The 26,037-nt window shown below is 43.1% G+C and overlaps 1 protein-coding gene across 2 annotated transcripts in view; it reads left to right on the forward strand.

Annotated features, from left to right (window-relative positions):
- LOC120516453 (collagen alpha-1(XIX) chain) overlaps window positions 1-26,037 on the forward strand; it is a 478,053-nt gene that overhangs the window by 448,096 nt on the left and 3,920 nt on the right. For both annotated transcript variants that reach the window (XM_039738131.1, XM_039738132.1), the window contains exons 51-54: window positions 4,278-4,439; window positions 7,363-7,429; window positions 11,832-11,972; window positions 16,551-16,628. In XM_039738131.1, coding sequence (XP_039594065.1) covers window positions 4,278-4,439; window positions 7,363-7,429; window positions 11,832-11,972; window positions 16,551-16,628 — 448 coding nt within the window. The remainder of the gene's footprint in view (window positions 1-4,277; window positions 4,440-7,362; window positions 7,430-11,831; window positions 11,973-16,550; window positions 16,629-26,037) is intronic.

Consider the following 26,037-nt stretch of genomic DNA (forward strand, 5'->3'; position numbering starts at 1 on the left):
AGGATATAGCGGGTTGTACGATGAATGGATGGATAGATGGATGTCCATGCTCAGCACTTCCATTGGCTTCATTTGACTAACTGGGACTTTAGGGCAAGTAGATGATAAAATGGCTGCTTCCAGTCTCATACTCATGCCCACCTCTAGACGAGAATAACTGTTCTTCTAATGTTTAAAAAGAGGACCTTTCCAAAGGGGGCGTATTTAACAAAGACGCTTTATTGTTTTCTGTTCTGAAACACAATGATGTGCGGTGAGGTTCATGGCTGGTGACTTTTTCAGAGTCAGATTTACAAATATATGGACCCCAAAGAGTATTCAACTGGCAGCCTTCACATGGACTACTGGTTATGTTTCATATCTCATCAGCATTTCTTTACACACTGTGGGGAACAGCCGGGCACAGACAGGCAGACATGATTTTATATCACCACACACATTTATTTACAAGCTATATACAACATAAAGTGCACACACAACCCAGTGCCGCAGCACCAATCACCCCAAAGTCCAGGCACTTTCACAATAGCTCGTCTCTCTTCTGGTCCGCCTCCTCTCCTCTCCTCCGAGCCCTGTCCTCTTCCACCCGACTCCAGCCATCGAATGAAGGGAGGCGGCCCCTTTAATAGTCCCCCGGATGTGCTCCAGGTGCCTCCCGACAATCTTCCGCCGGCACTCCCCAGTGTGGCAAAAGTGCCAGCTGTGCAACTCCGGGTGTCCCCAATCCTCTTCCCCACCGCACTTCCGGGTGTGGTGGAAGTGCTGAGGTCCAGGGCTCCAAAGGCATAGGGGCGCCCCCTGGTGGTGACCACCGGCCCCTACAGGGTTGAGCTTCACAGCTGTGTACCCGTGGCCCCCAAAGGCACCAGGGCAGTCGCACCCACGTGGTCTGAGGGAGGCGTAAGCCCTCCTCCGGTCCTCCTGGGCGTCCCGGCCGGGCTGCCCCACCAGTCATCTGTAACAACACCTACAGTAGGTGAAGGTTCATTTATAGCGGCGACAGACAGCGAAGAGAGCGCCTTTGCCATTACAATCCCACAATTCACACTCATTCAACACAAATGAAAGGTGTACAAAAAAAAAGGATATCAATTTTGAGCTTCATTGAAATATTTTGTTTTTCAAAGCTTTTAATTCGGATGCTTTTATCAATTTTAATACAGGATAACAAGAAAAACAAAAGAATATTTTATTTAAGGTCAAAATTTAGTTTTTAAATATTGGATTGTTTTTTTTTTTCTTAGTCTGATGCCATTATTTTATAAAATTGAAAACTGCTTCTGGTCTTACCTTTATTTGTAAATGAAGTCCATGCGCCTATCCTTCTCCATGAAAATCTCCGTCACTTTCTTGTAAAAGTCCTCCTTTAGTTTTAAAAATCTTAATCTTCCGTTTTGGCAGCGAGTTGGAACAGAAAATAAAAATAAACGTCCCGCTGCAGTGCACTTGACTTTCTGATGTCGCTAACTTATCGGCGTCTCTGAGTAGAAGAACAGCAGCAATGAGCAGCTGTTGGGCTCACATGCGCCCCCTTCAGGGCGGTACGGTACTGCCTGCCTCACTCACCTAATGTCTTTTCACTGCGGTTTTATGTCAGATCAGCAGGACTAAATATGTCACACACCTTCATTAAAGATATTAGACAGACTGTGGAAAGTCAGGTGGTATAATAAACGTGTCTGCAAACATTATATTGGCGACAGAGACAGCGACAGGTACGCGCCAATCACACGCATCAACCCAGTGTATATATATGTTGTGTCCTGGGTTTCGGTTCGCAACCGCGTGTGAAGTGGCTGGGAATCAGCACCTCCAAATCCTAGACTATGGTCCTCGGCCGGAAAAGGGTGGAGTGCCCTCTCAGGGTTGGGAGCGACATCCTGCCCCAAATGGAGGGGGTAAAGTATCTTGGGGTCTTGTTCACGAGTGAGGGAAGAATGGAGCATGAGATCGACGGGCGGATCGTGATGCGGGCTCTGCATCGGTCTGTCGTGGTGAAAAGGTAACTGAGCCGTAAGGCCAAGCTCTCAATTTACCCGTCGATCTTCGTTCCTACTCTCACTTATGGTCATGAGCTATGGGTAGTGACCGAAAGAACGAGATCGCGAATACAAGCGGCTGAAATGAGTTTCCTCCGCAGGGTGTCTGGGCTTTCCCTTAAAGATAAGGTGAGAAGCTCAGTCATCCAGGAGGGTCTCAGAGTAGAGCCGCTGCTCCTCCACATTGAAAGGAGTCAGATGAGGTGGCTCAGGCATCTGATCAGGATGCCTCCTGGATGCCTCCCTTTTGAGCTGTTCTGGGCACGTCAAACTGGGAGGAGGCCCTTGGGAAGACCCAGGACATGCTGGAGGGACTATGTCTCCCGGCTGGCCTGGGAACACCTCGGGATTCCCCCGGAAGAGCTAAGAGAAGTGGCTGGGGAGAGGGAAGTCTGGGCATTTCTGCTCAAGCTGCTGCCCCCTGTGACCCGATCTCTGATAAGCAGAAGAGGATGGATGGTTTGGGGTGCTGTAAATGTTTTTCCCTCATTTCCCACCTTATACAGCACAGTACAATAAGCATCATTACACAGTCTTCTTCTTCTGTCCTGTCTCTTGTCCAACTCCACTCCTCCTCCCATAAGCTTGTCATTCACCTCCTGACTTTGGTTTCCTGAATGGAGTGAGGAAGTGCTCCAGATGCTCCACAATCTCCTTCCACCTGCACTTCTGGGTGTGGCGGCAACCCTGCAGAGGAGGACGCGGCCATTCTCCATGCGTCCCCTTTTAGAGGCCACGGACCTCAGCAGGGTTGAGCTTCTGTGCTCTAAACCCATGGCACTGTTGCAAGCCAGGGGGGCTGCCCTCTGTTGTCCTTGGGGAGTTATTGCTACGAAAACTCCTTCCCCCCAGTCATTCCATTGCTGAGGCATACCGGCCAGTAGGAATCCAGGCTGTCCGTTACTATAGATAAATATATATAGATATAGATATATAGAGATACAGATAGATATATATATGTTTATTGTGGAGACCAGCCTCGACACAGACAGACAGACACCAATGGTGTGGCGGAAGTGCCGAATGAGAACCCAGAAGCACTCCTGGTGTTTCCGGTATTCCTTCCTCCAGCAACTTCGGGTGTGGCAGAAGTGCTGACGTCCAGGGCTTCATAATCTTCTGGGTGCCCCTTGGCGGTGACCACAGGCCCCTATAGGGTTGAGCTTCCAAGCTCAGTTCCCGTGGCCCCCATACAAACCAGGGCAGCTGCCCTCTCGTGTTCTGGGAGAGGCATAGTCCCTCTCTCGGTCCTTCTCGGCGTCCAGTCGCCCGCCACAATATATATATATATAGAGAGAGATGTCTTAATACAATTCTGCTCGATTTTTTAGGGTCTGTGATCCTTGCTGAATGAAAAAAATCAAAATGGCGGGGCAGTGATCCAAAACAAAGTACAAAATGGTGGAACAGTGTTGTCCTGAAAATAACAGTAAATGGTATCAACGTTTTGAAAAAAACAAAACTATTAAATACACAAAATTTAAGTAGATGGAAAAACATGGGGGGCTCAGACTAATATTCACAATTCAAGTGGCGTCCCCAGGCAAACCTCCAGGATGTTGCAGACTTCGAGGGTCTGTCCAGGGCTCGTGTTGGTTACCTCTAATATTTGTACTTGGTGAGCTATGCACTCTCATTTGCAGGTTTGCATTGGTTTTAGTCAACGGCATGTAATGAAAATTTACTGCAAGATGTCTGCAGCAGACGTCACGGAGCATCAAATATTCATTACACTCGTGGATGGAGCATCAGGATGGCAGGCTGAGTTCTTTTAACTTGTAATCCACTAACTGGGACAGCAGTCAGGCCAGCAGGGGGTTTCTGTTTAACCAGGCAGGAAAAATCTCAAGCCAAGTTGTACCTAAAGCTGATAGAACTCCGAGGTGTCTTACGCTTTCTTTGCCGTTGTCAGCCACCCTTGAGAGTTTCCTTTACATACCCTTGAACTTGGTTAGCATGTCTGTTCTTTTACTGGATAAGCCACTGGGAAATATCTGCTCGTTTCTAAGAATGGCAATGTGATGAGTTAGCTGAGTGCTCCATCATCAGGCGCCTTATTCATCGAGTATAATTGACTTTGATGTGGGGAGGAATTGGGTCTGGGCCAATAAATCTGATCAAACGACAGTGTGTCCTAATTCCACAGTAATCGGCCTGGGGCAAACTTCAGGGCTTCTCAGATGTGGGTGACGCCAACTAACACACTGAAGTTCAGCCTGTTTTCATAATTCAATCTAGGGGGATCCTGGGATTCCTGGAGAAAGAGGTCTTCAAGGAGAAAGGGGCAGACATGGAGAGAAAGGGGACCCTGGGCCTGAGGGACCATTAGGCCCCCCTGGAGACAGAGGAAATCCAGGACCACCTGGGCCATTTGGTTCTCCTGGTCCTCCAGGCCCTCAGGTGAGTTCCTAGCTTTTTTCAGTTGCTTTTATCTGCACCTCCTCACATCCACATGGTGTCCTTATGCTAGTACTCCTTTAATCTGAAAAAAAGTGAAATAAAATTGAACGTTTATGTACCTTACTACTTAAAAATTGGGGTGGTAATAAATTCTCAAAGTCTGAAAGAATGTCACTTCTCTAATACACCCCTTACACTGCTTCCTGGCCCACCAGCAGTGAGGACATTCAACCAACAAATCATTCAGCTGAAGTATGACAAGAAACGAGGGGGGCTTCCTCATACCAACAATAATACACCTTTATAGTGCCTTACCATGACCAGGACAGCTCTTTAGATCTTTAGACAACTCTGAAGTTTCTTCTTCTTTTCTTGTAGTTCTTGAGAGTATTAGAGGGGGTTGTTGTTGTTTATTAAAATACTTCTTGAGCTTCTGTAAAACTTGAATGTCCCCTTAGGACAAACAAAGTGCTCTCCATCTATCTGTCTATTATATAGTGCCTTTCACATCTATCTATTTATATATCTATCGATCTGTTATATAGTGCCTTTCACATCTATCTATCTATCTATCTATCTATCTATCTATCTGTTATATAGTGCCTTTCACATCTATCTATCTATCTATCTATCTATCTATCTATCTATCTATCTGTTATATAGTGCCTATCTTCTATCTATCTATCTATCTATCTTTCTATCTATCTATCTATCTATCTATCTGTTATATAGTGCCTTTCACATCTATCTATCTATCTATCTATCTATCTATCTATCTATCTATCTATTATATAGTGCCTTTCATATCTATCTATCTATCTATCTGTTATATAGTGCCTTTCACATCTATCTATCTATCTATCTATCTATCTATCTATCTATCTATCTATCTATCTATCTATCTATCTATCTATCTATCTGTCTGTTATATAGTGCCTTTCACATCTATCTATCTATCTATCTATCTATCTATCTATCTATCTATCTATCTATCTATCTATCTATCTATCTGTTATATAGTGCCTTTCATCTATCTATCTCTCTATCTATCTATATATCTATCTATCTATCTATCTATCTATCTATCTATCTATTATATAGTGCCTTTCACATCTATCTATCTATCTATCTATCTATCTATCTATCTATCTATCTATCTATCTATCTATCTATCTATCTATCTATCTATCTATCTATCTATCTACATTGCCTGTATAAAGTGTTCACCCCTTTGGAAGTTTTCACATTTTATTGTTATACCCCATTGAATCCCAGTGGATATAATTTGGCTTTTCTGGCACTGATCAACAGAAAAAGACCCCTTAATGTCAAAGGGAAAACAGATATCAGCTAAGTGGTGTAAATTATAATATAAATACAAATATAAAACACAGGTACTCACCCCATTAATATGACATCCCTAAACATTCCCCGGTGTAGCTGATTTGTTTTAGAAGACACAGAACGGAGGTCTGCGGGTTCAGTTGATTTGCAGTATAAATGCACCTGAATGTGAAAGGTCCAACTCGTGGGGAGTCAGTATGGTGGCTTAATGTACACAATGAAGACAAAAGAAAACTCTAAGCAACTCCACAAAAAGCACAAGTCAGACGATGGAGACAAGAAGATGTCCAAGTCACTGAACTTCCAGTTAGATCAACCATTGAGACATATGAAGAGTATGGCATAGCTGAAAATCTGCTAGAGCAGGCCATCCACAAAAAAACTGAGTGGTGGTGCTAGAAGACGATGAGTGAGGGAGGCCACCAAGAGACCCCAGAGAACTCTGAAGGAGTTACAAGCTACAGAATGGAGAGACAGTGTAGACAACAAGTGTTGCCCGGGTGCTTCACTAGTCACAGCTAATGGCAGAGTGGCAAAGAGAGAAAAAAAAAACACCAGACGGCACATTGGGGACTCTGAAGCTAGCTGGCCGAAGTCTTTGTGGTTTGATGAGATCAAAATTGAACTTTCAAGCCTTCAGCCTAAACACCATGTGTGATATAGCATCGATAAAGTAGATCCTGCCAAATTCTTTCAACTGAAGCATGAATCATGTATTTGAGGCCATTGGTGGAATGTAGGACTGAAGCCTGGAAGAACTTCTTAGTGAGAAAAATTGTGCGAATCCAGAATAAGCTACAGAGACATGGAGTTGAAGCAGACGCCATGACAACCTTTAAGAAGAGCTATTGGGACATCTTAAATATCACTAAACAAATAAGCATGACGGACTGAATGGTCTCCTCATGTTTGTCGACTTTCTTATGTTCTTATCATGCAATCTCATAAGTCATAGCGATATAACTGGAATTTAAATCTCTGAAATAAACTGACTATCCTGAAATGATCACAAAGCTCAAAGAGATATAAGTATAATAATTATCTTTGAACTTTCACACATGATTCCTGTTTATTGCTTTCCTCGTCAAAGTAGGTAAATAATACAATATCACCATCCAATCAGTGTCAGCGATAGACTATGGAGAGATTTATGGTATACTGGGAGTGAATCTGAAGCGTGAAATCTATCGAGTCATAGACGGTGGTGAACAACAGATGACGTGATTTTGTGGCGTTCTAACTTAACCAAATTTTGCCTACAAGTATTAGGTACAAACCGTAGATTTCTATCGACTTTTGGGTTATTTCTGCTAACAGGAAGTGGTACTTTTACCTTTTATTCATGCAGCTGCAGTGTCCGATTTATTCAACTTTACTTTTATAATAATTGTTCGCTATATTATTAATTTGAATTGTTTTTCTTTTTCATGGTTCTAATGTACATAATGTAAAAATATAACAATTGTCTTTCAGTTTACTCCTCAAATATCCATCCCCATATCTGAGTATAAGAGAAAGTCGAGGGGAGACCACTCCCGATTTTTAAAACATGGCTCTTGTTTCTGTTTCTACCCTGTAGTCTGACACCATATCATTTGAGGAAATCAAGAGATTCATTCGAGAAGAAGTGCTGCGGGTTTTTACCGGTAAGGCCTGACACCTTTTTTTGCCTGTCCGTTACCCGCATTTTCCATAAGTGTGTTAAATTAATTAAAAAGGGTCACATAAGTTCAGCTCTCCTACAATGAGGAACTTTCAGGTCAAATGAAATATACGGATTGCGGGGAATCGAATTAGACTTGAATAACATAGAAAGTCCATTCACATGACTGCACATGGAGACGTGACTGAGATGTTTAAGTGTTGTTCGACCAAGCGCTCAATCGAAACGGCATGACCGTTGGTGCCAGATGGCATGATTGTTGGGGTCTCCCCTGTGCGTCTGAAGCAGCTGCCCGCTGTGATTATCACACATTGCACTCTCTAAACTCTACAGAGAAGAACGAGGTGAACAAAGATCTCCACTGAGTAGAAGCTCAGTGGGCCAAAACATCTTGTCAGCGAGGTGAGAGGTCAGACGAGAGAGGCCACATTCATTCAAACCAGCAGAAAGATTAACACTTAAAAGGTGTCTCTTTCCAGTGGGGTGCCAAAGGGGCACCTCTGAACACACAGTGCCATGGACGTTGAAGCAGGTGGGCCCATGCAGCAGAAGACCACACCAGGTTCCACTAATAATAACAAAGTGAGGATGTGATTTAAAAAACTGGATTAGTGACGTTTCAATCTCATTTTCTTGCCGTGACATGCAGTAAGTAGGGTAAGCGTTTGGTGTGAACATCATAAATGCTTGGATGTTTTCTGGACGTGTATCTGTCCTCCTAATGCCGCCGTGGGCACAAAAGATGTGCCAGAGGATAATTCTGAGAATGAAAAAAGAACCAGGCGATGGTCAAAAAAGACAGAGATGTAGTCGGGCAACGCAAAAGCATGAGATCCATAACTGGAAATGGCCACACAGACGTTGGGGCAAAAACAAAGTCATAGGGGATGCCACCAAGATTGGGTTTCCTTATTCTCAGGGTGTGTGTGTGTCTGTGTTTGTGCACACTGTAGAGGCACTGCCTTCAAAATATTGAACCCAGGACTTGTGTTTGAGTATTTGTATCAAGGGTTTGGGGGTCTGAGATGCTCCCTAGCAGTCACTACAACATACAAACAAATATATATATAAATATATATATATATATATATATATATATATATATATGTGTGTGTGTGTGTGTGTGTGTGTGTGTGTGTGTATGATATATATATATTAAATAAAACATTAACGTTATTTTTGAACTGTATTTTAAAATAACCATAAACCATGCCAACAACAATACAATGCCATGTTTATTACACTCTAATGAGATCTGCCGATAGACATAAAAAGGGTGACAGCAAAATGGGGGCTTGGCGTGACCTCCGGACAGAGGATGGATGAAATGGAAACCTGATCATGGAATGGGGATGTACAGGAGAGTATACAGAGGAAGAGGTTGTCAAAGAAGAAGTGGGGTAATCGGGGAGATGCAGAAAGTAGACAGGAGTACGTGGAGATAAGGCGCAAGTTGAAGAGAGAGGTGGCGAAGGCGTATGAAAGGTTAGACACTAAGGAGGGAGAAGAGGACCTGTACCAATTGGCCAGACAAAGACGTGTAACAGGTTGGGGTGATAAAGACGGAAACGAACTCACAAGCGAGGAGTGACCCATTGAGGCACGGACTGCATAAGACCTCTGAAGGTGCCCTGTGGTATCTGCACTAAGGCGTCAGCAGCAGGTCCTGCAAGTCCTGTAAGTCGTGAGGTGAGGCCTTCATGGATCGGGCTTGTCCCACAGATGTTAGATCAGATTGGGACCGGGGCAATTCAAAGGCCAAGTCAACACCTTGAACTCTTTGTCATGTCCCTTAAGCCATCTTTTGCAGTATGGCAGGGTGCATTATGCTGATATATATTGCTACTGCCATCAGGGGATAAAGGGGTATATGAGGCAGGTGGCACACCTCAAAGTAACATCCTCATGAATGCCATGAAACAAGGTGTCCTGGAAGAGCATTGCTCATGGAATAAATGAACACTTAGTGTGTGACCAAGTTGTGGCCAAAAGTTTTGAGAATGACGGGGTGTGTTGACCAGATGGAAAGATTACTTTGAGAAGCTGATGAATGAAGAGAGTGAAAAGGTTGGATGACATGGCGTTAGTCAATCAGGAAGTGCAATGGATTAGCAAGGAGGAAGTAAGGACAGCTATGAAGAGATGAAGAATGGAAAGGAGGTTGGTCCAGATGACAGTTTAGGCGCACGTACTGATACAGCGCATTGCCGCACCCACCACATGACAAACCACCTCAGGATCCCAGATTAGGACCCCGAGTGCAGCCATGCAGTGCAGTTCAGATGGAATGGAACAGTGTGAGGTTTTTTATGGTGGCTGGAGTGCCAGTCCTGCTACCAACCCCCTGTTATTTCTCTGCAGGTTGGAGGGCCTACATGCAGAGCTGGATGCAGATTAACATCATACTCAGGATGGAGCAATTGCAGGTTAAGGGTCTTGCTCAAGGGCCCAACGAAGTAGAGTCACTTTTGACATTTACATAATTCGAACCAGAAACCTTCCGATTACCAGTGCAGATCCCTAGCCTCAGAGCCACCGCTCTGTCCTTAGGAGAGATGGCAGTGGAGTTTTTAATCAGATTGTTTAACTGAATCTTGGAAAATGAGAGGATGCCTGAGGAGTGGAGAAGAAGTTTACTGGTACTGATTTTTAAGAATAAGAGGTATGTGCAGAGTTGTAGTAACTACAGGGGGGTAAAACTGATGTACCACAGCATGAAGTTCTGAGAAAGGGTAGTGGCAGCTCGTTTAAGAAGTGAGGTGATGATTAGTGAGCAGCAGTATGGTTTGAGCACCACAGATGTGATGTTTGCGCTGAGGATGTTGATGGAGAAGTTTAGAGAAGGCCAGAAGGAGTTGCATTGCGTCTTTGTGGACCTGGAGAAAGCATATGACAGGGTGACAAGAGAGGAGCTGTGGTATTGTATGAGGAAGTCAGGAGTGGCAGAGCAGTACGTAAGAGTTGTACAGGATATGTACGAGGAAAGTGTGACAGCGTTGAGGTCTGCGGTAAGAGCAACGGATGCGTTCAAGTTGGAGGTGGGATTACATCAGAGATCGGCTCTGATCCCTTTCTTATTTGCAATGGTGATGGACAGGTGGACAGACGAGATTAGACAGGAGTCCCCGTGGACTGTGATGTTTGCTGATGGCATTGTGATCTGTAGCGAGAGTAGGGAGCAGGTCGAGGAGACCCTGGAGAGGTGGAGATCTGCTCTAGAGAGGAGAGGAATGAAGGTCAGTAGGACCACCAAGATAGAATACATGTGTGTGAATGAGAGGGAGATCAGTGGAATGGTGAGGATGCAGAGAGTAGAGTTGGGGAAGGTGGATGATTTTAAATACTTGGGATCAACAGTACAGAGTAATGAAGAGTGTGGAAGAGAAGTGAAGAAGAGAGTGCAGGCAGGGTGGGATGGGTGGATAAGAGTGTCAGGAGGGATTTGTGACAGACAGGTATCAGCAAGAGTGAAAGGGAAAGTCTATAATACAGACAGAGCTGGAGGTGACAGAGTTAAAGATGTTGAGATCTGCATTGGCAATTATGAGGATGAACAGGATTAGAAATGAGGACATAAGAGGGTCAGCTCAGGTTGGATGGTTGGGAGACAAACTCTGAGAGACGACATGTGCAGAGGAAACATGCTGGGTATATTGGGAGAAGGGTGCTAAGGATAGAGCTGCCAGGCATGGGGAACAGTGGAAGACTGAAGAGGAGGTTTATTGATATGGTGAGAGGGGACATGCAGGTGAGGGGGGTAACAGAGCAAGATGAAGAGGACAGAAAGATATGGAAGAAGATGATCCACTGTAGAAACCCCTAATGAGAGCAGCCAAAAGAAGATGAAGAGATCTGGAGGCTTTTGTGAAGCTCTGCACTGCTCTCACGTCACCCCAGTTAGATACAAGCACTCGGAGGAATCACCGCCTTTGCGCATTGAGCATGGGAAAGGTGCTATAATGAAAAAAAATGTATTATTATTATGAAGATGGAGCTCTTACTTGGTGTGAATGAAGAGGCCAAGCCATTGCCATGTCCCCTCAAAGCTGATGACAGTATTGAGTTGTGTGTGCCACTTGGATTTGTGTTAAGAGGAGATCTCGTCATAGCATCAGCCTGGCCGGTGGTCCTCCTTGCACATAAAGGTCACATTTCCAATATGTTTGTATCATTTGCAGCAGTTTACTTAACCAGTCTGCCTTTCTTTCCTGAATGAGTGCAGTTATCCGTTTACATTTTCATCTCATGAAAAGACGATTGTCTTATGTGAAATGTACGCGGTTTTTTTATTTTTTAGTTTGTTTCTTACCTCCATTCTGTCATTGCTGGTTGCTTTTGCTGAATATTTTTTTTCACAGAAACCTTTATTTTTTCTTTCAATGTAGAGAGAATGTCCAACTATGCATACCAGATGAAATCTCCAGCAGCGATCCTTTCTGCCCATGGTAGACCTGGACCACCTGGCCTTCCGGGCAGCGATGGATTACCTGGTCCACCCGGTGAAACCGGTCCACCCGGGCCTCAAGGTGAGTAGTGACGCTAAGAAATTCAGAAAACGTATTCAGGATCTACAGTGTAATGCCATCTACTGTACATGTACTGTAGGTGCACCATCACCATTGATGACCACTGATCACAAGGTGGAGTGAGAAACAATACAATTTATTTTTGTATAGCCCAAAATCACACAACAAGTGCCGCAATTGGCCCTGCCTCTTGACAGCCCCCCAGCCTTGACTCACTAAGAAAGCAGGAAAATCTCCCAAAAAACTCCAGTAGGGAAAAAAATGGAAGAAACCTCGGGAAAGGCAGTTCAAAGAGAGACCCCTTTCCAGGTAGGTTGGGCGTGTAGTGGGTGTCAAAAAGAAGGGGGTCAATACAATACAACACACAGAACAGAACAAATCCTCAATACAGTATAAAAATCAAAATTTTACAAGTACGGAGCAGAATTTAACAGTAGATGATATCCCATAATATGATTTGGATTGTTTAGAGTCCTGGAGACCTCAGCCATCAAACTGCTTCCCCCATTTGGTCAGCGCTGGGCAAGCCAATCCGATGAAAGGACCCCTCTACCCCATGATTCCTCCGATCCTCCATCAGAGATGACTTTACCTCAGGCAGGCAAAACAACTTGGCAGGTGGGCCGTGGCACCGAGTGCCACATTTGAGTACCGAGAAGAGAAACAGAATATGTGATGGTTAGTAACAGATTATAACTGTCATGTTACTTATGTTTTAGTGCTAATGACTAACAACAGAGATGCAGTCTGTACAGTTCATCAGCAGCTCTAGTCAGGGTGTGCTAAACTGAAGTAGTGGGATTTAAAAGCTGAGACCGAAGGAACATCTCTTATAGTAGCAGACAGACCAGTCCACAGTTTAGGGGCCCTGTAACTAAAAGCTCGACCTCCCACTGTTATTTTATTAATTCTTGGAATCATAAGCAGGCCGCCACCTTGAGATCTTAATGTGCACTCAGGTTTGTAAGTCATGATAAGTTCAGACAAGTAAGCTGGACCTTGGCCATTTAATGCTTTATATGTTAAAAGGAGGATTTTGAAAACTCCAGATGGGAATGCCAGTCCATTGCAGGGCACACTGAGACTCAACCCGTACGGCGCCAGTTTAGAGCTGCCAACCAGCCTAACAAACTCATCTTTGGGATGTGGGAGGGAAACTGGAGGAATGAAAGAAGTCCCACTTGGACACAAAGAGAAGAGGGTGCAGCGTGCGATGAGGTGGGGGGGGGGTCAATAAGGATGAGTCTCCATAAAAAATAAAAAAGATTTCATTTAATGCTGAAAAATGAGTATAAAAACGCTGATAAAAGAGAATTTCTAAAATGACAGCTTTAGTAATGTCTGTCCTTGTCATTTTAAGCTTTCATTTCACTGTTTCTCTTACATCCTGTTCACTTGTGTCTTTTACGCCCACAGTCCCTTCAACGGTATGTCACCAAAAAATGAAATCATAAGACAATCGGTGAAAACAAAACCAATTGTTTTCCTATAATTAACAAGCCTTCCAAATCTCTGCAGTTCTATTATCAGCGTTAGACGGCAAGTCCTAATTAAATCGGCCGCAGCCTTGTAATCTTAAACCATTCGAGGCTTCATTCATGCCGGAGCACAATGACACAGAAAGGCGGGGTGAGCTTCAAATAATTAGTTTGCAGCAATATGGAGAATAACTTGTCATCGGACAATTAGCACTCTTTGTTTTAAAATCATTTTTCAGTATTCTGGGTGACGCGTTTCTTCAGGCCGTCCGTCACGCTTCCTGATGCTCAAATCTTTGTGGTTCACTTCTGAAAATAAAAGGAGAAGTTTCAAAAAGTTCATGTGTACACTGATCAGCCATAGAGTTAAAGCCACTTGTCTAATATTGTGTTGGTCCCGTTCATGGTGACCCATTGAGGCACGGACTCCACAAGACCTCTGGAGGTGCCCTGTGGTATCTGCACTGTGACGTCAGCAGCAGATCCTGCAAGTCCTGTAAGTTGTGAGGTGGGGCCTTCATGGATTGGGCTTGTCCCACAGATCTCGGACTGAGGATCGGGGGAATTCAGAGGGCAAGTCAACACCTTGAACTCTTTGTCATGTCTTTTGCAGTATGGCAGGGTGCATTATCCTGACGAATGATGCCACAGCCAACAGGGGATAAAGGGGTATATGAGGCAGGTGGCACGCCTCAAAGTATAACATCCCCATGAATGCCATGAACCAAGGTTTCCTGGAAGAGCATTGCTCATGGAATAAATGACCACGTACTGTGTGACCAAGTCGTGGCCAAAAGTTTTGACAATGACCCAAGTATTAGTTTTCACAAAGTGTGCTACTTCAGTGTTTTTAGATCTTTTTGTCAGATGTTTCTCTGGTATCCTGAAGTAGAATTACAAGCATTTCAGAAGTTTCAAAGGCTTTTATTGACAATGACATTAAGTTTACGCAAAGTGTCAATATTTGCAGTGTTGGACCTTCTTTCTTCTTCCAGACCTTTGCAATTCACCCTGGCAGGCTGGCAATCAACTTCTGGGCCCAATCCTGACTGATGGCAGCCCATAATCAATGTTTGGAGTTTGTCAGAATTGTTGGGTTTTCCTTTATCCACCCGCCTCTTGAGGATTGACCACAAGTTTTCAGTGAGGAGTTTTCTGGCCATGGACCCCAAATGTCGATGTTTTGTTCCCCGGGCCACTTGGTTCTCACTTTTGCCTTATGACCCGGTTCTCCATCATGCTGGCAAAGGCATTGTGGGTCACCAAACTGTTCTCGGAGGATGTTTTGGTCCCGTTCTTTATTCATGGCTGTGTTCTTAGGCCAAATTGTGAGTGAGAAGAAACCCCACGTGACATGAGTGGACTCAGGATGCTTTACTGTTGGCCTGACACAGGACTAATGGAAGCGCTGCTCACCTTTTCTTTTTTCTGGATGCCCCAAACAATCAAAAAAGGGGATTCATCAGAGAAGATGACCTGGCCCCAGCAGTCCTCAGTAGTCCAATCCCTGTACCTTCTGCAGAATATCAGTCTGTCCCTGATGTGTGTCTTGGCTTCTTTGCTGCCCTTCTTGACACCCACCAGGCCATCTTCTAAAAGTCTTTGCCTCAATCACACTTGCCTGCTGCCATTCCTGAACCAGCTCTGCCCTGGTGGTACTCCAATCCTGCAGCTGAATCAACTTTAGGAGACGATCCTGGCGCTTGCTGGACTTTCTTGGGTGCCCTGAAGCCTTCTTCACCACAATTGGACCTCTCTACTGTATTATGACTCAATCAGTGTGACAGAGTGATCTTCAGCCTTGTCCTTGTCACACTCTCACCATTGTTAACGAGAGGATCACTGAAATGATGTCAGCAGGTCCTTCTTTAGCAGGGCTGACATGCAGTGGAAATGGGTGCTTTTGGGATTAACTTCACTTTCATGAACTTTGCAATTAATTGCAGTTCATCTGATCGCTCTTCAGAACATTCTGGAGTTTATGCAAATTGCCATCATAAAAACCGAGGCAGCAAACTTTGTGAAAATTCATATTTGTGTCATTCTCAAAACTTTTGGCCACAGCTGTACAGCCCATGCAGTGGCGAGACACGTCTCAATATGATCATTCTATGCCTATATACTGTATTCTATTGGGAATACAACTAAAATTAGGGGTAGGGTTCGTGTTAGTTAGGGTTAGGGTCTGCGAGAAATCCATAATAAAATAATAATGAGTTTTTAGCAGCTTTTTAAAATGTTCCACAGAGTTAGCTTAGTCAATATGTATAGCAGCTCTAGGCAGGGTAGGCCAGTCGTGAATCTTCAGCCTCATTTAAAAGCCGAGACAGAAGGCACATCTCTTACAAAGAATTCAGAACATATTCAGAGATCTTCACTTTCTACACACTTTACCGTGTTGTAGATTTAATTTGAAAGAGATACATTTGTCATTTTCTTTTTCTTTGTCTGAGGCAGCAAACTTTGTGAAAATTAACATTTAGGTCATTCTAAAAACGTTTGGCTACGACTGTACTCCCGTGCAATGGAAACACCTCGTAACTACCATTTTTATTCAAAATGGATTATTTTTTTTTAGTTTTTGGAGTTATAACATCAGGAAAGACCCCATAAGGTGGTGGTGATGACCAAATATGTCTTCATTCCAATCAAAACACAATAGAAGAAGCTCGTATGTGCACAGTATTTTACATAATGCAAGACAAAAATCAAGCAGCTCCACTGACCAATGAGGAAAGTCCGCCTACCAATGAAAATGTCAGATTACGATCATGTGATTTAAATGCTGCGACTGTGTGATTTAAATGGTAGGTGTTGTTGATTCATGAAAAGAAAAAACAAAATTGTGCACATGAAGCTCAGGAGAAATTAAATCTAGAGATCATTAAGTATAATTTGCCGAAAACTTGAAAGATGAGGTTTTTCCATCGTTGGTGAGAGTCGGACTTTAGGGGACCTTCAGATCTCGACTTGATGTTATTTTGGAGAGATTAGGTGGATACAAAGGGTGAGCTTGCGAAGGACAACTGTCCATTCTCATCGCAATTGTTTTTAACGTTCTAATTTCCATAACGTGATTTCAAATATGTCTTCCATGCAGGCTACCGAGGGCAGAAAGGAGAACGCGGACAGCCTGGAATTGGTCTTCCTGGTGACAAAGGTGCAGCTGGAGGTCCAGGTAGGCAGATTATTATTAAAGTTTGGATTGCTTTTCTTTTCACATGTAGCTTGTATCTAAAAGTTCTTATATCCCCTGATCAACCATAACATTAAAACCACCTGCCTAATACATAAGGGTAGTCTGTCAGTTCTGCGATCCAAATTCAAAGAGTTAGGTACCAAGCTGAGGAGCAGAACTGACAAGGTAGTCTTCTCCGAAGTTCTGCCTGTGCCACGCGCCAGTCCAGGTAAGATTGAGGAGATTAGAAGGCTTAACGCGTGGCTCAAATCTTGGTGCAGGGTAGAAGGGTATAGGTTTATGGGGCATTGGGACTCCTTTTGGAACAGATGGAACCTGCTCCGCCGTGATGGGTTACATCTGAACCGGAGGGGCACCAATGTATTGGGGAGGCGTATGTGTAGGCTAGTCGAGGATTGTTGAAACTAGGGAATGGGGGACAGGGAGTTTAGGACAGGCCAGGTTTAGATCTATACATGGAAGAACAAACAATGGTGTAGAAATAAAAATGCATAGTAATGTAAATTTTAAGCAAACACATAAAGTAGAAGGATTAACACATTAAAAATAGCTTGCCTTAATGCTAGAAGTATCAAAAATAAGGTAAGTGAGTTGGAGTTGTATGTAGCAGAGCATAATTATGATATTATAGCAATAACGGAAACCTGGCTAAATAACAAAGATGGGGATGAGTGTAACATAGAGGGATACACATTTTTTAGGAAGGATAGACAGAACAGAAAAGGAGGTGGGGTTGCTGTTAATGCCAAACAGGGATTAAATGTAAGTCCTCTTCAGTTGGATGATGAGCCCCATCTTAGTGAGGACATGTGGCTTCGCCTGGAAAATATTAGGGAAAAGGTCTTATTTTAGGAGTGTGTTATAGACCACCCAATTCAGACAGTAATTTCAACACACATCTTTTAGTAATATTAAAAAGGCAAGTTTACAGGGGATATTATAGTCATGGGGACTTTAATTATCCAAATATTAACTGGGATAACCTTACAGATGGAGGAGCACAAGAGCAGGAGTTTTAGAAGTAATCAGCGACTGTTTTTAACACAGCATGTTAAAGCACCAACAAGGGGTGAAGCCTGTCTGGATTTAGTATTCTGTAATAATCAGGATAGAATTGAGGGTGTAGAGGTGATTGAACCACTAGGGTCAAGTGACCATAATGTAATACAATTCTCAGTATTTTGTAAGAGTACAGATGCAAAGACTAAAATTGTTAAGTTGAACTTTAGTAGGGCTAATTTTGAGCAGATGCGACAAAGTCTAAGTAGGATAGACTGGGATAAGCTTTTAAATGTGGAGACAGTCGAGGAGCAGTGGAACAGGTTTAAAAATGTTTTACATGTAATGCAGGACAGATACATACCTAAATTTGGAAGTAATAGGAAACTAAAAAACTCCATGATGGATTAATAAAGATTTAAAAAGAAGTTGCAAAGGAAAAACTGCTGTATAAGGCATATAAGACTAATGACTGCAAAGAGAATCGTAGCACATATGAGAACATGAGGGCAACCATTAAGAAGGATATCAGAGAGGCTAAAAGACAGTTGGAGAGGAATATAGCAGATAAGGGGAAAGAAGACCCCAAGAGATTCTTTCAGTATTTTAGTAGTAAAAGAACAGTTAAGGAGGAGGTCAAGTTCATCAGGAATAGTAAAGGGAATTAAAAGATACAGACAATGAAATAGCAGATGCCCTAAACTTACATTTTTCTGAGGTGTTTACAAGTGAGCAAGTGGATAACCTCAGAGGTAAACAACTACTAAGGAGGTACTGAGGGATTTGGAAATTGTAGAGGGAGAAGTGCTGCTCAGATTAAATAAGATGAAATCAAACAAATCACCAGGCCCAGATAATATTTATCCTCGTGTTCTTAAGGAGGCTAGTGAGTACATATATAAACCCTTGACACATATTTTTAGGAAGTCACTGTGCACTGGAGAGATTCCAAAGGACTGGAAAATGGCAAATATCATCCCATTATATAAAAAGGGTGACAGGGCAGATCCAAGCAACTATAGGCCAGTAAGCTTAACAAGCATCACAGGAAAATTAATGGAAGGAATTATTAAGGATAAGATTGAGCAACACATGGACAGGAGTTATTCTGAACAGTCAGCATGGGTTCAGAAGAGGGAGGTCGTGTTTTACTAACATGTTGGAATTCTATGAGGAGGCAACAAAAGGATACGATCAAAGTGGAGCTTATGATATTATTTATCTGGACTTTCAGAAAGCATTTGATAAGGTGCCACATGAGAGGTTGGGCATCAAGTTAAAAGAAGTGGGTTCAGGGTGATGTTTTTAGATGGGTGCAGAATTGGCTCAGACACAGGAAGCAGAGGGTGATGGTGTGAGGAACCTCATCAGAACTGGCCGATGTTAAGAGTGGTGTTCCACAGGGGTCAGTGCTAGGGCGCTGCCATTTTTAATATATATAAATGATTTAGATAGGAATATAAGTAACAAGCTGGTTAAGTTTGCAGATGATACCAAGATAGGTGGATTAGCAGATAATTTGGAATCTGTTATATCATTACAGAAGGACTTGGATAGCATACAGGCTTGGGCAGATTTGTGGCAGATGAAATTTAATGTCAGTAAATGTAAAGTATTACACATAGGAAGTAAAAATATTAGGTTTGAATACACAATGGGGGTTGGAAAATCGAGAGTACACCTTATGAGAAGGATTTAGGAGTCATAGTGGACTCTAAGCTATCAACTTCCAACAGTGTTCAGAAGCCATTAAGAAGGCTAACAGAATGTTAGGTTATATAGCCGATCTGTGGAGTACAAGTCCAAGGAGGTTATGCTCAACCTTTATAATGCACTGGTGAGGCCTCATCTTGAGTACTGTGTGCAGTTTTGGTCTCCAGGCTACAAAAAGGACATAGCAGCACTAGAAAAGGTCCAGAGAAGAGCGACTAGGCTGATTCCAGGTCTACAGGGGTTGAATTATGAGGAAAGATTAAAAGAGCTGAGCCTTTACAGTTTAAGCAAAAGAAGATTAAGAGGTGACATGATTGAAGTGTTTAAAATTATGAAGGGAATTAGTACAGTGGATCGAGACTTGTATTTTAAAATGAGCTCATCAAGAACACGGGACACAGTTGGAAACTTGTTAAGGGTAAATTTCGCACAAACATTAGGACGTTTTTCTTTACACAAGTAACAATAGACACTTGGAATAAGCTACCAAGTAGTGTGGTGGACTAGGGCTCATTTATACTTCACGCTCAGAACGCGTACGCGCCTGCATCATGGCTGCCACGCGTTCCCAGCGTTCAATTCACGCGTCCTCTGAGCAGGTCCTCAGAAATGAACGCGACGTGTGCGAGTTGCAGTACCAGCAAAAAGTCGGGGGCGAGTGTGCTAAAAGTCGGAGCGGACGTCAGAGTCTCTGTTTACTATCTACATGTGACAGCAAGCCTCTATGGAGATCCTTCGGGATCGATGCGCACTTGCTGTTTGATGAATGGCTCAAATACAGCGCTATACATTATGTTGCCGATGTGAAGTTGCAAAAAAAAAATAGACGGCACAAAAGATGGTATGTGAGACTTTTAAAATGTATCGTGTCATTTATATATGTCTTTTTTATTTTTTAATTTTTTCAACTTAACAACAGCAACATAATGTATAGCGTTATATTTGAACCACTGAGAAAAAAAGAAAGGACACGGTGAAAACGTGTATTTTGTGATTAAAGTTGAAATTTCGGCTTTAATCTCGAAATGTCCACTTTAACCTCGTAGTTTACTTTATCATTAAAGCAGACCGTCAAAACGTCATCCCAGTTTTTCATCGCTACGAGCTTCTTGGACCTGACAGCAGGTAAAGTAAAACAATAAAAAATAGATGGCACAAAAGATGGTATGTGAGACTTTTAAAATGTATCGTGCCATTACGATCGGGAATATGCGACGCTTGAATATAAAAGCACCACGAATGCATCTGTATGTCGGCATTTTGCTTCAGCAGTGGAAAGCAGCAATAGATCGCCAAACAGAACAAATTAAATGTATGATATTCCAACTCTCTGCACATTTAGAATCTTTAGATTTATACTTGATATCACTTTCATGATGAAATGCATTAAAATGTGTATGTTACATTTTACATATAATTTCGTTTAAATAATGAATACTGTTAATAAATACACACACGGGGGTGTCACGGTGGCGGAGCGATAGCACTGCTGTCTTGCAGGGAGTTATGTTGCTGGTATTCCACACTGTGCTCCGGTTTCCTTCCAAAGATATGCAGATTTAGGGATTTGGTGCCGCTAAAATGACTCCAGTGTATGTGTGTGCTTGTATTCACCTTGCGATGAGCTGAGGCCTCGTCAAGGGATTGTTTCTCACTCGTGCCCAATGCTTCCTGGAATGGACACATCCCTGGATTTATGGATTTAATCAATAAACATCCTTTTCAGAGATATTACGGTAAGGTGTTATCGGAATTTAATAGGTGTTTTAGGCAATTCACAACACAGAGAAGCCGAACATGTTCTCACCGCGATAATATCTCGCACTGCCACCTGGTGGATTCCTCCAGATTTACGTAAAGAACGCGCGCAGGTATAAACACTACAACGCCTGCGTAGCAGGAGCGTCCGCTGCAGCATGCGTCGCGTCGCGTGAAGTATAACTCCAGCCTTAGACGTTAGGGACTTTCAAAACTCGACTTGATGTTTTCTTGAAGGAGACAAGTGGATAGGACTGGCGAGCTTTGTTGGGCGGAATGGCCTGTTCTCGTCTCGAGTGTTCTAATGTTCTACTGTGCAGGTCCCATTCGCGCTGACCCTTTGAGGTTTGGACCCCATAGGACCTCTGAAGGTGTCCTGTGGTATCTAACTGATTTTGCCCATCCACATCCACTGCACACAGTCTGTAGGTCCAGACTGTGATTGTGATGAACCAACAGACAGGGACATCGGCTCCTGTACGCCTTTAGCCCATAAAGAGTCTGAATTAGTGTAAGGCGCCCTGATTAGTGGTGTCCGTGACAAAAGTAACAATCTACGTCAAGGAGGTAGCAGTACGTAATAAATATGAATAGTTGTGTCGGATATTTGAAAGAGTAAAATGTGTGAATTAGTCTAAATTTTCTCAATTGGAATAAAAAGTTGTCCTTCTTAACCCTCTGATGGAGGTCCATAGTGGGCTGGGAAAGGATCAAAACGCAAAAATAAGAACATCTTCATAATCACCGGCCTTGAAATAGTTTAAAACGATACCCCACATGCTTATGTTTGTAATTTGTTATTTGTAACCTTCTTAGAGAGCTAGGACCACCGATAAAGGATGAAATATCAAAAATATAATCTGATTTGTGATCAGCAACCTCAAAATAGTGCAAAACAAAAACGACACTCTGAACGCTTATTTTACCAATCCTCATTATTTCAAACTTTTGTGAAAAGGAGAACCTTTGACCCCTTATATGGTGTTGGTTGATGTGTTCTGCAGAACTTTAAATCCTTCTCATTGTTTTTGCTGAATACACCTATTGGGTTACTCTTTATGGATCAAATGGGATCAAAAATAGGAGTGAACCCCAAAAAACTCAACCTCTTGTATAACTGGACATCAAGACGAGTCAAACAGTATATCATATTTGGGGGCTCTCTCTTACCGGAGAGTCAGGAGACAACGGACAGTAAAGACAGAAGTCATTAAAAAAATAGGTCAATAAATATCAAAGGCACTTTGTCATTGACAGACAGACATTAAAGGCACTATATAAGAGATAGATAGACAGATAAAAGGCACTATATAATAGACAGATAGATAGATAGATAGATAGATAGATAGATAGATAGATAGATAGATAGATATGTGAAAGGCACTATGGACTGCCTCATCCCCCTTATCGATATACCCCAAAAGTGCAGAATCATCTGAGAATTTGTGCAGGTGACATGACCAGTTGTTATATTTATAGTCCAAGGTGTACTGAGTGAAGATTTTAGTAGGTGAGTCAGACCCTAAAGTATATAATTACTCCTCTGTAATACTGTATATTCATTTTAAAACACATACTTACTGGAGACCAGCGTAGGCCAGGGGCTGGTCAGAGCCAATTCCAGCAGCATCAGGCAGAATGTACTGTAGGAAGCAACACTGGAAGGTTTTGCCAGCCCATCACTGGACCCATGACAAAAGATTTATTGTGTGCAATGATCCTAAAAGCATTTTAGCTCAAGAGCACCTACCACCTGGTGCAGCCGTGCACCAGCCTTCTTAACTCTAACTTTAACTTGTCTAGGATCGTCATCAATCAGACTTTTAGAGCACGAGGGTCACTGTGGCTGCTGTGAGGCTGCCTTCAGTATATCTGGGAAAATTAGCAAAACATAGATTTCCCACAAAGCATGACAGTTCACTAATGAGCTGTCCAGTAAGCCATTTCCTCTCTTAATTGATGTCATTATGTGCCTGGCAGAGAGGGGGGCTGGCAGATCCCTGCATTTGTGTGCAGTCGGGCTTTTGTGTTGTGTCACCGCAGCGAAGTACCCAATGATGAATGGAGCTGGGAGGTGATTTGCATATGAAAATACTTTGAATGTGCGCCGCTGAGACCTCAGAAAAACAGCCATTAAAACGTCTCAATTTGTAGGGTGTGCCTTTCCTATCTATCTATCTATCTATCCATCTATCTGTTATATAGTGCCTACATATCTATCTGTTGTAGAAGATCAGCCGAGCTAAAGACAGACACTCAGACCAACAATGTCCACAAACATGCATGTTTATTACTTTTTTGGCACAACACAATGCACAAACCCCAATAAACTCAGTCATTTCTTCTGCCACCTCTACTCCTCACTCACAAGCTCTGTCTTACTCCTCCTAACTCCAGCTCCCTGAGTGGAGTGAGACGGCCTCCTTTATACTGCACCCGGAAGTGCTCCAGGTGCTTCCTAATTAACATCTGGCAGCACTTCTGGGTGTGGCGGAAGTGCTGTATGCCAAGGCTCCGGAGCTGCCCAGGCACCCCCTGGTGGTGGCCTCTTGCACTCCAGGGAAGATATTGCAACTCCTTCCCTTCTCCAGGCATCCTGGTGGGGCAAGGTCCCTAGTCGTCTGCCACTCTATCTATCTATCTATCTATCTATCTATCTATCTATCTATCTATCTATCTATCTATCTATCTATCTATTATATAGTGCCTTTCACTATCTATCTATCTATCTATCTATCTATTGCCCTTAATAACTTTCTATCTATCTACAGTGCCTATTAAAACTATTCACACCCTTTGAAAGTTTTTACATTTTATTGTTATGCAACTTTGAATCTCATAGAATCTTTTTTGACACTGATCAATAGAAAAAAGACCCTTTAATGTCAGTGTGAAAGCAGAGCTCTGCAAAGTGGTCTAAATTAATTACAAATAAAAAACACAACAAGTCTAAAATAGCATCAGCTGCTTGTCTCTTTTGTTCATTTTTGATTCTTTTATTTATGTTGATTCTGTCCATCCTCCTTTATTTAAATTTTTTTTTGTGTATAAGTTGCCTTTCTTATGTTCCATATATTTTGTGGGTGGTCCCCCAAGAGCCGGGGCCAATCACAGGCAGAACTGCCCTCCACCCTATAAATCTGAAGGGTCTACCACAGTTCCTGGTGTTTCATTTCAGATTCATTTGGGAGTTTGGTGAGTGTTTCTTAGTTTAGTTCTGTGCTTGTTTCTGTGATTTACTGGACTTTTGACCATTTTGCTCGGCGTTTTGACTTTGCCGTTGGATTGTGTACTGGGATTTGTTCTACTTGGATTGCCCTTTCTGACCACTCCATTTTGCCTTGTGTGCTCTACGGAGCTTTGTGTACTTACAGTGCATTCTGTGAAAGAAATCTTTCTATTTTATGAAGATCTGGCTCTTGCCAAAGTTGCTGGATATCATGGCCGGCCTGTACACTGGTACTGTGAGTGCTGTGCAGAGTGGAGGCAGAACCTCCGTGTTTTTCCCATTTGATTCTGGGGTACGTCGGGGTTCTGTTTTTGCTCCTACTCTGTTCAGTGCTTGCCCGGACTGGGTGGTGGACAAGGTCGTGGGGTCCAGTGGCTGTGGGGCATCTGTTGGTGAAGAAAGACTCACTAATCTTGACTTTGCCGACGATGCTGTGATCTTCATTGAGTCAATGGAGGCTCTGATCAGGGTTCTCGAGAGACTGGTTTAGAAGTTCAGAAATGGGGGAAACCCCAAAAATCTTGGCGTCTTGCTTAACCGAACATGAAGACAAGTTGAACGAGATATCATATGAGGGGGTTTTCTCATACCGGTGAATCCACCAGACAAACAATATAAACTGAAGTGACCAAAGGAACTCTGACGAACACAACATAATTGATCTCGTAAGTCTTCACCCCCTTTAATGTGACTCACCTAAATTGTTCACGGTGCAGCCGGTTGGTCTTAAAGATCATAGAATTAGTCCAATGGAGGTCACCTGCCTGGGCTGTCAGCTGATTGTCCCATTCTGTAAATGCCCTGTGAGGTGTTAGGGGGGTTTTGTGCTTCAGACCCAATGGATCCCCTCTTTAGATCTACACGAAAAATGACATTGATTTTTAAAAACATAAATATATATTTTGATTTTAAATTTTTTTTAGGGTAAATAAAACCGCGTTGGTGTAACGTTATCAATTGCTCGGTGCTCATGAGCGAGGGTCCCGAGGACTGAAGGACGCTGGCCTGTGTGCACTTCACGTTCTGAACAGGGCGAGGTGACCGGCTGGCAGCCGACCACATCCTTTATATCAGGATGGTTCAAGAATGAGGGTGAAGACTTTATAATGAAATAAATAAATGGGAGAACCCAATGGCATTCGCTTATTGCTGTATGTAGTCAGTCATTTTCTGAGCCGCTTAGTCCTGAACAGGTCACGGGGGTCTGCTGGAGTCTAACCCAGCTAGCATAGGGTGCAATGCAGGAACAAACCCTGGGCAGGATGCCAGTCTATCGCAGGGCACACACACACGCCCACACACCAGGGCCAGTTTAGTATTACCAATCCACCTAACTTGCATGTCTGTGTAATGTGGGAGGAAACCCACGCAGACACGGGAAGAACATGCCAACCCCCACGCACGGAGGACCCAGGAAGTGAAGCCACTATGCTGCCCGCCATTAACATTAAAGCTTTATTTATAGAGACCAACATTTTATGTGGTTTCCTGCTGGTCGCCACCGTGCCCACTTGTATTAAGTCAGTGTGGTGGTCCAGTGCTCCTACTAATTTTACTTTGACCGTGCTTTTGTTTTTTATTTCTGTATTTTTAAGGATGGGTGAACTCCCCTTGAACATCTGAGGATTAGAGCAGGGTGAGATCATATGGAGGGGCAGAGTGGCTGCTCCAACATATCACTCATTAGCA

Source organism: Polypterus senegalus, chromosome 16 (assembly GCF_016835505.1).
Source record: "Polypterus senegalus isolate Bchr_013 chromosome 16, ASM1683550v1, whole genome shotgun sequence".
Classification (NCBI taxonomy): domain Eukaryota; kingdom Metazoa; phylum Chordata; class Cladistia; order Polypteriformes; family Polypteridae; genus Polypterus; species Polypterus senegalus.